Source organism: Ichthyophthirius multifiliis (genome assembly GCF_000220395.1).
Source record: "Ichthyophthirius multifiliis unplaced genomic scaffold scaff_1120509251155, whole genome shotgun sequence".
Classification (NCBI taxonomy): domain Eukaryota; phylum Ciliophora; class Oligohymenophorea; order Hymenostomatida; genus Ichthyophthirius; species Ichthyophthirius multifiliis.
In genome coordinates, this window is record NW_004086151.1 from 24,393 (window position 1) to 37,017 (window position 12,625).

Here is a 12,625-nt window from a genome sequence, read left to right on the forward strand (position 1 = left end):
TCAAATATTATACTTATATTTTATTTTACATTTGAATAAATATATTAAATAGATATATAATAATTAATTTATATTATTTAAAAATATTTAATATATATAATAATATAATACAATTATGAATAATTAATATCTTATAAAATATAATATAAAATAAATACAAAATAATTATTTTTTATATAAATCTATACTCATTTTAAATTAATTTAAAATTTATTTTTTTGCGAAAATTCTTTGACATTTTCATCTATAAACTCTTCAAATATAGCATCACTTAATTCCATTAATATTTCTACTTTCTCATCTTCAATAAGGCTCCATTTAAAGTCATTTTCATATATCTAAATAAAAAAGTATGTTATAAAAAAATATATAAAAATAAAATACTTCAGTTAGTAACATTTTTGATAATCTTTCTTCTCGAGCTAATTCAAAATATTCATTTTCTTCTTAATCTTTATCATTAATAACACCACATAGATAAGAAATCCATTCGATAATTTTTTTTTTAGCTTTTTCTAAAATTTAATCTAAATTTTAAGAATTAGGTTTTACCATAATTAAATTTTTTTCACTTTTGTTCCATTAATATGGTTCTCCTCCAATTAAATAATAAGGTCTAAAAGAATTTAAGCTTTCATTAAATCCATCAAAAATAGCTTTATTATGTATGTGTTAGAATTCTTTTATTATTTTTTCTTTATTATTTTTGCCAATTCCCTAACAAAATAGTATTAAAAATGTAAAAATATTAAAATATTTACTATATATTATTATTCAAATTCAATAAACAATTCTTCAGACAACACAAAAGGAAGATTTTATAATTCTTTATTTTATTAAGTAAAAGTGTCATAACCATGAATTAATTTTAATCTTTTTTTAGGAGAAAATCCAAAACTAGTATTAATATTTAATAAAAACTCTTAAAGATATTTATCTTTTAAAAATTATATAATATATCAAATAATAAATAATATTCCTATTTACCTTAAGCATACTTATATAAATTAATTATATATTATTCCACGGTATAAAGATTTGTAGATATTCCATATTATTCTGATTTATCTTTAGTAGATTAATTATTAAGTTATTCATCTATTCTTGATTCTACATCAATATTCATTTACCATTTTTAATTTATTTCTTTTTTTTATATTTTCTTTTTTAATAAAAAAAAATATTATTTACCTTCTATTAGATTATTATAACCTGCTATTTGTAATTTGGATTAATTATCCGCATATTATTTTTATATAATATTTTGTTTTTTTTATTCAGTAAGATCACTTAAATTTTCTTCTATTAATAATATATTCTAATATTAAAATAATTAAAATTATAATTTATGTAATTATAAAACTTCTTTTGGATCAGAATAATTACTATTTAAATTTTCTTTATAATCTAAAATATTTTTATTTTATCTATTTTTTAAAAAAATAATTAAATTAAAATTTAATTTAATAATAATTAAATTATTGTTACTATTTTATAGGTGATGTTTTATGTATTTAATCGTCTTTATTTAGCATCTTTTCATTTGCGTATCTTTAAATATCTTTACTATATTATTTATTGTCATTATTTTAGCTTTCTTATATATTTACAATATCATCTTCTTCTCTTTAAACAATATTTTGGCTACTATTATTACATTATGAATATTATTTATTTTATTATAATTACAAATCTATTTATTAATAAGCATTTATATTCTCTAAATTAAACTATTCATATATTTTAATTTGATCAATTTAATTATTTTAATTATTAGCAATTAAACTCTTGAATAATATTGCGTCCTAATAATCTTTCTATGTTTTTTAAATAAAATCAATAGCTAATTTTATATTTTTATTGTATTAATGCTTCATTAATTTTAATTCATTTAATTCTTCGTTTTCCCATTTATTAATTTCTTCAATATTTTGATTATATTATCTTGGAGATATATTTTTATTTTATAACATTTTATTCAATAAATCATACTTTATAAAAATATATATAATACAAAAATTTATTTATTTTTAAATACTTGAATATTTTTCTTTTTATTTATTGCATGTCTTCTGAGATTTAAAATTTAATCAATTTATTAATTATTTTATAATTCCTTTAACTTTTTATCACTGAAAATTTTAAAAGAATCTCTATCCAATTATTTTTAATTTTCTAAGTTTTTGCTATTTTGATTATTATTTTCTATTTAATTTAATTATTCTTTAAATTATATTTTTATAAATAAAAATATGTAAAATTACCTTTAGCAATATTTTAATAAGTTAAATATTTTTTGTTATTTATGTCAGAAGTTAATAACATATATAATTAATTTAAATCTTAAATACTATTATTTAATTGACATAACTCGTAGTTTTATTCAATTGAAGGCTCACATTCTTCTTTTTAAGATAATTTTTTATCTTCGTTTTATTAAAGTATAATATTTATGCACTTTTTCTCGTTAATCAATTAATTTTTATTTTATTCAGTTTTCATTTAGATTTCATTTAAAAGCTCTTTTCTTTTTTAAGGATCAATTTAACTTATAGCATTATTTATTTCTTTTGAAATATTATTCCACTTTTAAATTTCTATCTATCTAAGTTAATTTAATACTTAATAAAAATCAGTTTTTTAATCACTAAAATTTATATTACTGTCTTATTTTTTTAATTTTCTCAATAAATAAATATTTATATAAAAAGTTAATACCTTTTTCATCTTGTTTATACTATTCAGATATTTCATCTATATTTTCAAATTTCAAATCTTATCGGTTAGTAATTTAAAGATATTTTTATTATTAATTTTATGTTATTTAAATTTGATTCTTACTTTATGAAATATTTGAAATATTAATAATTTTTTCTTATTCATTTTGATTATTATTACTTCGGTAATGCACTTCTATTAGATTGCTTATAAATAGAATTTTAATAATTTTCTAGTATAATATCCTTTCCAAACTTTTTAAATTTTAACAATTTATTAGTTAATGTGTTATTCTTGTTTTTATTTATTAATAGTTTATTATTCTTGAAGTTTATTCAAAATAATTTATTTCATTTTTTTATTAATCTGAATATTCTATATTTTATTTTATCCACATTTATTAATTTTTTTAAATTATTATATGTAGCAATTTTCATTATTTATTTATAATTTTTCTAAATCTAATTCTTTGGATTAATGGTTTTAGCTCTAATTCATTAATTTTTTATATTCCTCATATAAAACTGAAAAATCATCTAAGTTTATATTTTTCTAATTATGTCTTATATTAGTAGTTGCTATATTTTAAGTTTTGATTGCATTATAACTTTTAATTTTGCATTTTTTCTTAGTTTATTATTTAATTGATAATTATAAATTCGAAATATTATTTTAGATTTTTCTCTATTATTTTGTTTTCTCATGTAACCGAGTAATGCTTTATTTTTATAATTTATTTTATTTTTATTGAATAAATAGTCTAATTTAATCTAATTTTTCTTGACTTTTACTTTTTTACTTCTCTTATAGTTACTATTATTACTATTTTTAACTCTATTCCTTTAATTTCACTTTACTTTCTAAAATAAAATATATTTATATAAAATATTGTATTATATTTTTTAAAATTTACTTCTAATTGTTTAATTTATATACAAATCACTAAATATATCAACTCCGATTTTTTATCTCCTGCTTTTTTAATCCCTATAATTAAATGTATTAATTTGTAAAACTAAAAAAATTATTGCATTTTTACATTTTCTATATTGGACTAGAAGTTATTTTTGCTTTTTATTTTTTTGCCTTCGAATAGCTTTAATTCTATCCCCATACATAATTATGGCTTAAAGAGTTATTTTTATAAAGAGAATATATTGAATTTAATTATCTAATTTATTTATTTATAAAATTTAGTTTTAATTTTTTCTAGTCATTTAATAAAAATTTTTGAAATTATTTTTTATTATCATCAAATATATTTTTTTATTGACCAGATTTACTTATTTATTTATTTTAATTTAAATTATTGTCTGTTTGCTTTTTATTTATTAATAAGGAATATTTTTATGATTTTTCTTTAAATTCGGTTATTAACAAATAATGTTTAGATTGCTGTTTTCATGTTTTATAGTATTATTATTTACTTATTTATTGTTTTGTTTAACTGCTTATTATTTTAATTTATAATATGAGATTCATTATCATTATATGTTTAATTATTTTCCTTATTTATCATTTTTTAATGATTAATTTGCTATATATTCAATATTTTATAAAGTTTTTTTTGTTGACATAATAAACCTTTTTTCTCATTTACTTATTAAGTCTATAATTAGCATTATTCAGATAATTTTAACGGAGAATTTAAAGAATAAAACTACTAATATTTTTTTTTTTTTTATGAACTTATTTAATCTTCATGCGATGTACTCATAGTTTGATAATATTTTTTTAGCAATTATCTCTTTTCTATTACTAAGGGATATTTTTTAATATTATTAGAACTGCGAAAATCAAACACTTATTAGTTTAAAGATAAGTTTATTTTTTTGCCTGAAAACATTTTTTTTTTTTAATATAAATATTTTTTTCAAATGACTTTTATGTTTAATTTTTTAAAAATTAAATAAAAAAAAAATTGTTATTTAATTTTCATTATTATTTGATAATTTTTTTTATATAAAACTTAAAAATAATTATGTTATAAATATAGTATAAAAAAATCAATTTTAACAATAAATTTTATAAAAAATAATTAAATAAAAGAATAAAAAATTTAAATTTTATATTTTATATTTTAGTATGTTTTTTATTTTTTATAAAACGTAAATTTAATTTTTCAAATGTAATAAGACTTATTTGTAAATATTAAATTATTTTTATACAAATTTTTTTATCCTAAATCTTAAATTATGTTGTTTAAACTTTCATTTTATTACTACAAAAAATAAATTATTTTAAAAATAAATAAATTAGTTACCTAATCTTAGTTACTTTAATATGTTTTTGCCTTTAAATATATATTATAGAAATCGTTATTTTTTTTAGGTGGGAATAAACAATTTTAGCTATTAGTTATTTAATTTTTAAAAACTGTATTTTAAGTAAAATATTGCTTTAATTATTATATGAGGAAGTTATTTATTTATTACTTTAATAATTATTGCTATTATAAAATTATTTTTAATGAGATTTATTATTATTTTTTTCTAATTTTTAATTTTTTATTTATATTCAGTTTATGTTTCTTAATCTATCTTTACAATATCATTTTTCTTTTTTTCTTTTTATATTTCATTTATTAAATCAGTTTATTAGTTTTTTTCTTTATTCATAAATAAAATGACATCTCTATAACTATCATTTTTTTAGCATTCTAATTCATTTTTTTATAGTAATTAGTTTATTTCTTATTCATATTTTTAAGTAATTTTTTAAATTTCTTTCTATTAGTTTTCATTTTTTAATGATAATTCATTTGCTTCCTTTTTTTTTAATTTATTTTATGAAATATTTAAAAAAAAAATACTTCTATTCTATTATTAAGGTTTGTGTTTAATTAAACATTTAATTATAAAAGCCCTTTTAAATTGTTTTCAAGTTAATTATTTTTTTACTGTAATTTAGGTATTTCATCACTTAATTTCATTTAATTTAAATTAAATTCAGCAGTAATAAGTTATTTTTTTAAATTTTAAATTTAAATTTTTTATTCACCAATTAATTATTTTAGCTAAATGTTTTCATTGTTCACTTATTTTATATAACTATCTGTTACTTTTGAGTAAAATTTATTGTTTGTTTATTACCTTTATGATTAATATTGAATTTTCGTTTATTCTTATAACTTATTTATTAATTATGCTTATTCTTCTATTTATTTTATTAAAGAACTGTTTGTAAAATTATTTAGTATCATATCCTTTAGAAGATTTTTAAATTTAAATATTTTTTTTATATTAATACATTAACTTTTTTCTATAACTCTTAATTTTGAATATTTTTTAATTTAATTGTTGGATTAAATCGTTTATCTATTGTTAACAATTTTCTTAATTAAAATGGTTTAATCTTTTTAATTGTTCATCTTCGCTTATATTAAAATTATTATTATTTACAACTATATTATGATAAAAATATAATTGAAAAATACAAAAAAATTATATTTATATTTATTTTTATTTTTTAAAAATTACATTTATTTTCATCATTAAAATTTTAAATTTGTTTGGATTCAGGTTATATATTTAATTCTTATTTTTTTTCCATGTTTTGTTAGTATTATTTGATAATTAAATAATATTCTTGTAAAAATATTTTAATAAAACTTAATATAATAAAATAAAAATATTTTTATATTTATTGTTTATATTTTTGATTTTAATAAATCTTAAATTATGAATTAAGTTTTTTTAATAAAATATTAATTTAAATCAAGTTCTTATTATAAAATATAAATAAAAAAAATTAAGATTATTTAAAAATGCTTAAAATTAAGAACAAATTCTGAGAATAAAATGTTTTTTTATATATTTATATTTTAAAAAATTTGTGTCCTTTAAATATACTAAAATCTATTTTATATATATTACTTTTTAACATTTTTTTTTTTCTGTATTTTTTTTTAAAAAGCCCAATCTACAAAAAAATATCCTAGAAAATGATTTTTTTTATTTGAGTTTTTTAAAATAATTTTTACACAATATAAAAAATAAACAGGCTAAAAAGCAATAAGTATATTCCAATTATTTTAATTTATCTAAAATTATTATTATTATTCTTTTGATTTTTTTTCATTAAATACTATGCTTTCATCAGAATCTGGTAATATTTAACTTGAAACGTATTTTAAATATGCATTTGTAATTAAAAGATTTTATTTTGAATCATGGTAAATTATAATTATAGCTAAAATATTTATAACACAAGATTATAAAAATAAAAAATATATGCATATTCATATTATTCATTTGTTTAATCTTAAATAATTCCTATAAATAAAAGATTCAATAAAAAACTTATTATATTATAATTTAAGTAAAATTAAAAATGAAATAATTAAAAAACCTGTTTACAGCACCCGTAGTTCCCAGATTTTTTAATTTTACAACTAAATTAATCAAAGGCCATAAAACACATTATAAAACTCCATATCCTAATCCAAAAGTACTTAAGCAAATAAAAACATAAGAATAAAAGCCATAATGGATTTATTTACATATATTAAAATAAAATAAAAATATATTAAAATAAATACATTCTAGTATAGTAAAAGCACCTTTATTTCCATACTTATCGCCTAAAAGACTAAAAACTAACTGGAATAAAAATGTTTCCTATAATAAAAGGATATTATGAATATAAATTACTTGCATAATTTCTTTCTATATTAAATTTATTTATTAAAATTTCTATTTTTTTATTTTTTTAAAAAAGCAAGATAATCTCGAAAAAAGAGGTTAATTTTTTTTTTATATCTTTAAATTGTATATTTTCATATTCAAATGGCTATTATTCATTTTCTTAATAATCTTTTATTTAATTAATTTAATATAATTACAGCAATAAAAGAAAAAAATTATACATATACTCCTATTAAAAGAAACTTCCCAAATTAATTAATTTTTATCATATACATAAAAATAAACAAAATTAGAAGTAAGCAAAGCAAAAATGGCCTAGAGCTGTTATAAATCCCATGCCAAATAATAATTAATTTTTTAGCAACCATTTAATTTAAATTTTATTTAAATGAGATAAATGGAATTTCGTTAAAACTTCTTATAATTTTTATTATTACAATTTTTAAATTATGTTTAATAATTTTATAAAATACGTTTTTATTTTTATTTTTAATCTAAAATTGAAAATTATTAAGATAGACTTTTATAATTTTTTGATTTAAAAATAAAATATTTTATTTGATTTTATATTTTCAACTTATTTTTTTTTAATAAAATCAAATAATATCAATATTAATAAAAGTTTATGCTTGAAATTTAATTTTAATATAATAATTTTATAAAATTAGTTTTAAAAACTTAATTAATATTTTCAAAAATTTTACTTGGTTATTATAGATTTCTATTTAAAAATATTTTTTTCAGACATAACATATATAAATATAATTCATTCATAAAAAGATTTATATTAAAAATCAACTCCTAAACCCATTGCCTAAGGCCCTACTAACCTTAAGGCATCTTTAGTTTTAAATTTATCATCCGTTCTTATTGCAAAAGCAATAACTTTCTATCCATAACAAACATCTTCACTATGTATAACCTACCCTTTAAAATCATCTACTATAGTAATAATATCCGGGGTCATAACACATGGTATTTATTCTTACTCATATTAACCACTACTATCATTATAAAAAATATTGTATGCCAACAAATATTCATTTTTGTAAACAATTTTAAGTCTTTTTTAATGTATTTAATTATTTTCTGTATCATATTGCATTTATTTAATGATTAATTCGCCGAAATCATATCCATTTTAAACATTTCTTTTTGCATTAATAATTTTTCCTGAAATTAATACTTTTATTTTTTCATCTATTTCCTTAAAATCTTACTAAATAGTCTAAAGTACACTTTTTTACTTCATATTAATATTTTCATGTAGTACTTTTCCTATCTAAAAACATAACTAATATCCTTTAAAAAAATAATTTTCTTTAATGAATTGTTTATTTGAAGGATAAGAAGCCAAATTTCCAGCTAGGCCGAAATCCTCAAGTACCCATTTTCTCATTATTTATTCTAATTTTTCATATTCTTTTTCCCCTTTTTCATATAAATTATCAATCAAAAATCTATTCTATTTCGAGTCTCCCAAGCATATAGGCAAAGCACTAACTCCATTTATAGAAGGCAAAGTCATTTTATATTCAGGAAAAGCTCTACACATTATATTGCAATCAAATAAGGGAATTCCTGTTGCCAAACTCAAAACTAAGCATGAAACTCCATTACAACCGCCTAATTCACTACAGGCAATACCATTTATTTTTTCACCCGTGTATTTATTCAGACACTAGTATACTCCATATAGCTCTTGTATACTATTGCAATATTCTAAAGAAACTGAAGGAGCCCCGAAATGGCCTACAGTGCAAACCATATCAGTATCATTCATTGAAAGAGGGTCATATATATTAAAAGGAATATTATTTTACTAGTTAAATAAAAGTTTGCATTATAATAAAGATTTTTCAATTGAGCCACCTCCTCCAGAACCTAAAACTGCACATCCCCAGGCTAAGTATTCAAAATCTTATTCATTGGAAAGGGTTAGTACTGAATTTAAATATCCATGTGCTTGATTTTAATAAGGAGGTAAAGTAGGAGTTTTGAAAAGAATGTTTATTTTTTGAATACTAATTGGATTTTGGGTAATATTTTCTGGTGGTATCTTTTAAATAGAATTAAGAACAGGTTATTTAGGAGTATTTTTAAAAATCCAATCGAATCTTCCTTTGGCTTTTATATAGACACTTTTTGTATTAATTTAATTTGTATAAGCTTTTTTTGAAACAATAATTTCTACAATTTCTGGGTTTTAAGAAGAACCTTTTTCCTGTATCTTTTTGATTAATTATTATTATAATTATTCTACTAATTCGAATTCTGTAGGTCCATCTGGTAATATATATATATCTTTTTCTATAACTTCTGTAATATCAGCCAGGCTGGCTCCGTATGCGTTCGCGACGGCTTAAAAATTAGCATTTTTAGATGGAATATCAACTATATTTAAAATATTATTGCTTTCTTTTTGTAAAAATTACGTATCTACTAAACATGAACCTCCTCCTACGAGAATTAATTGAGTTTGTTTGTTTTAGTTAATTAATGTTTCGATTTCTGAAAAAAGTTTTTGTGTAATTATTCGTTTGTGTTCTTTTAAAATATACTCTATTTCATTTTCGAATCCTAGTTCTTTTAAATATTCAAAAAAGTTCTCTTTTTCTGCTCCAGCTATATGAAAGTTTTTATTTTAATATAAAGCAAAATCTGTATTGCATAAAATTTTGTTTTTTTTGGAAAAGCAAACTGCGTCATCAGTTAGTCTAAATGCGATTGACTCATTTTTTATTTTTAATTCAGGAACCCCATTGCTATTTCTTTCAATTTCTACTATAGATCCTCCTCCTAAAGCTAATGTATGGACTAAAGGAGCCCTAAAATTTAATTATATTCCATTTAATTATGTATATTTATTCGCTGTTAGGGGCATTCCATTATTCATGACAGAAATATCAGTTGAAGTTCCCCCTATATCTACAACAATAACATCTTTTTGGCATTAAAATAGCTCAGCACCGCCTTTAAGTGAATTTATTATTGAAGAAGAGAAAGTAAAAATGGGATTTTATAAAGCTTATTCTAAGTCCATTACTGAACCATCATTATGGGAAATAAAAAGTGGTATTTAATCTAAATTAATTTCTTTTAAGGCTTTTTAATATGAATTAAAAGTATTAAAAGCCATGTTTTTTAGGCTTTAATTTATTATTGTTGCATTTTCCCTTTCCAAAATTCCTTCTCGTTTAGAAATTTAAGAAGATAAACTAAAAGAAACATTTTAATAATTTTTTTCTTGGAAATATTTTAAGAGAATTTCTTATGTTTTCTTTTCTTAAAAATCATTTAAAATACTAAAAGTACTTATAATAGCTATATTTTTAATTTAAGAAAGTATTATTTTTTCTCCACATTATATTATTTAACTTTCATTAAATTCTGTATATTGTTTTTCGCCGTCAAAATAATAACCCCCATCTAGTAAATAAGAAGGTCCTTAAATTCTTTCAACTAACTCCTAGTTCTAAAATGTACAGAAAGGAGGAAAATCGTATGTTTATTATCCACAAAGCCTTATTACGGAAACTTTTTAGAGAATTTCTGTAGTAGTACTATTTTTTTTTATAAAATAGCATTTATGAAATGAGTTGTTCCTATTGTTATTGATATAATTTCTTCAGAAGTTATGTTTTGAGTATTTTCCAAAGTACTTTTGATTGATTTAACTATTCCTTAAGTGGTATCTAGTGTTGTAAATTACTTACTTTTTTAGATTATTTCATTTTTTTAAATATCTACAAGGACAGAGTCTGTATTTGTTCCTCCTACATCTACAGCTAAAACATATTTTTTTAATTTCATTTTTTATAAATAAATTATTTTAATTTACTTAATTATAATTATATATTTTATTTGTATTTTTTATTTAATTAAATAACTTTAAATAAAAAATATAAAAGAATATATAACGATTTAGTATTTTTAAGTATTTATATTATAAAATTTATTTATAAATATTTAAAATATTATAATTTTAAGCACATTTAAAAGAAATAAGTTATAAATATGAATTAATTTAAAAATAAAAATGCTTATAGTAATTATTTAAACAAGATATTTTTTTTTATTTTAACTTTTAACAAAAAATAAATAAAAAACATAATTCAAACATTTTAACTTGTAATTGTTGAAACGCAAAAAATAAATATTATAAAACTAATTATATTTTTATATTTAACAATTAATTTATAATTCATTTTATTTAAATGCATATTTATTTAGCAAGAATAAATTAAGAAACTTATGTTTTTCTGTATTATTTAATAAAAAAACAATTAAAGAAATATTTTATTTTAATTTATTATTAGGAAAAAACAATATAAAGTAATTTACTAAAATAATAATTTATATTATTATTATGAATAGATATATTTTAAATAGCTTATTTTACATTATAATTTTAAATATATTAATTTAATATATTTATTTTAAAATATAAAGGTTAATAGATTTTAATAATATATTATTATTAATATATTTAATTTATAAGATACAAATCGAATATATAAATATAAATATATAGATCGGGTTGTTTTTTTATTTTTTTTCTGTGTATTTTATTTTTAAAAAACTAAATCAAAAAAAAAATAATCGGTTTTATGGTTTTATATTAAGTCTTTTTTTATTTTGAATCTGTTTTTAAAAAAAATTACAGAAAAAATATATAATCAAAAAATATATATATATATATATATATATATTTATATATATTCATATATAAGTTATACATCATTTCAATTTTATAATTTAAAATTAAATTTATAATATATTAATTTTAAAAATATGAAAAATATATTTATAAGAACAAGTACATAATAAGAATTTTTATATGAAACTAATAAAAATACATTAAATACTTTAATTAATAAAATGAAATAATATAATTATTTAAAAAATAAATTATAATTATAAATTTTTAAAAAAATATATTTATTTAATATATATTTTTATAAATCTACATCTACATCTACATATAAATATTAAATTTTATTTTTATGTATTTATAAAATTTAATAAATTTTTAAATTTATATATTATATTAACTAACTTTAAAAATTTAACTAATAATACTTTTATTAAAATTTTTCTTTTACGTAGCTATTAAATTTTATTAGTCTATTTTTTATATTTTCATACATAGATTCTTAAAAACTATTTCTGATTTTTACACTTACTATACTCTAAAATTTTATAAAATATTAAATTATAATATTAATATTTTTAATATTATTTTTTTCTTATAATTATTT

General features: G+C 17.2%; 2 protein-coding genes across 2 annotated transcripts, besides 5 other annotated features; both read right to left on the bottom strand. All coding sequences in view use genetic code 6, as the record gives it.

Moving 5' to 3' along the window:
* On the bottom strand, positions 1-1,126 carry IMG5_150620 (IQ calmodulin-binding motif family protein, putative; the record flags this gene model as incomplete). Its single annotated transcript, XM_004030881.1, has 5 exons — positions 1-12; positions 237-338; positions 385-717; positions 762-937; positions 988-1,126. The coding sequence occupies 5 exons, from the start codon at positions 1,124-1,126 to the stop codon at positions 1-3; spliced, it is 762 nt and encodes a 253-aa protein (XP_004030929.1).
* Positions 53-106: a microsatellite.
* A 7,004-nt stretch (positions 1,127-8,130) lies between the features above and the next one.
* On the bottom strand, positions 8,131-10,407 carry IMG5_150630 (hypothetical protein; the record flags this gene model as incomplete). Its single annotated transcript, XM_004030882.1, has 2 exons — positions 8,131-8,368; positions 8,612-10,407. The coding sequence occupies 2 exons, from the start codon at positions 10,405-10,407 to the stop codon at positions 8,131-8,133; spliced, it is 2,034 nt and encodes a 677-aa protein (XP_004030930.1).
* Positions 10,408-11,292: 885 nt separating this feature from the next.
* Positions 11,293-11,336: a microsatellite.
* Positions 11,337-12,050: 714 nt separating this feature from the next.
* Positions 12,051-12,095: a microsatellite.
* A 148-nt stretch (positions 12,096-12,243) lies between these two features.
* Positions 12,244-12,299: a microsatellite.
* Positions 12,300-12,367: 68 nt separating this feature from the next.
* Positions 12,368-12,418: a microsatellite.
* The last annotated feature ends 207 nt before the right edge of the window (positions 12,419-12,625 follow it).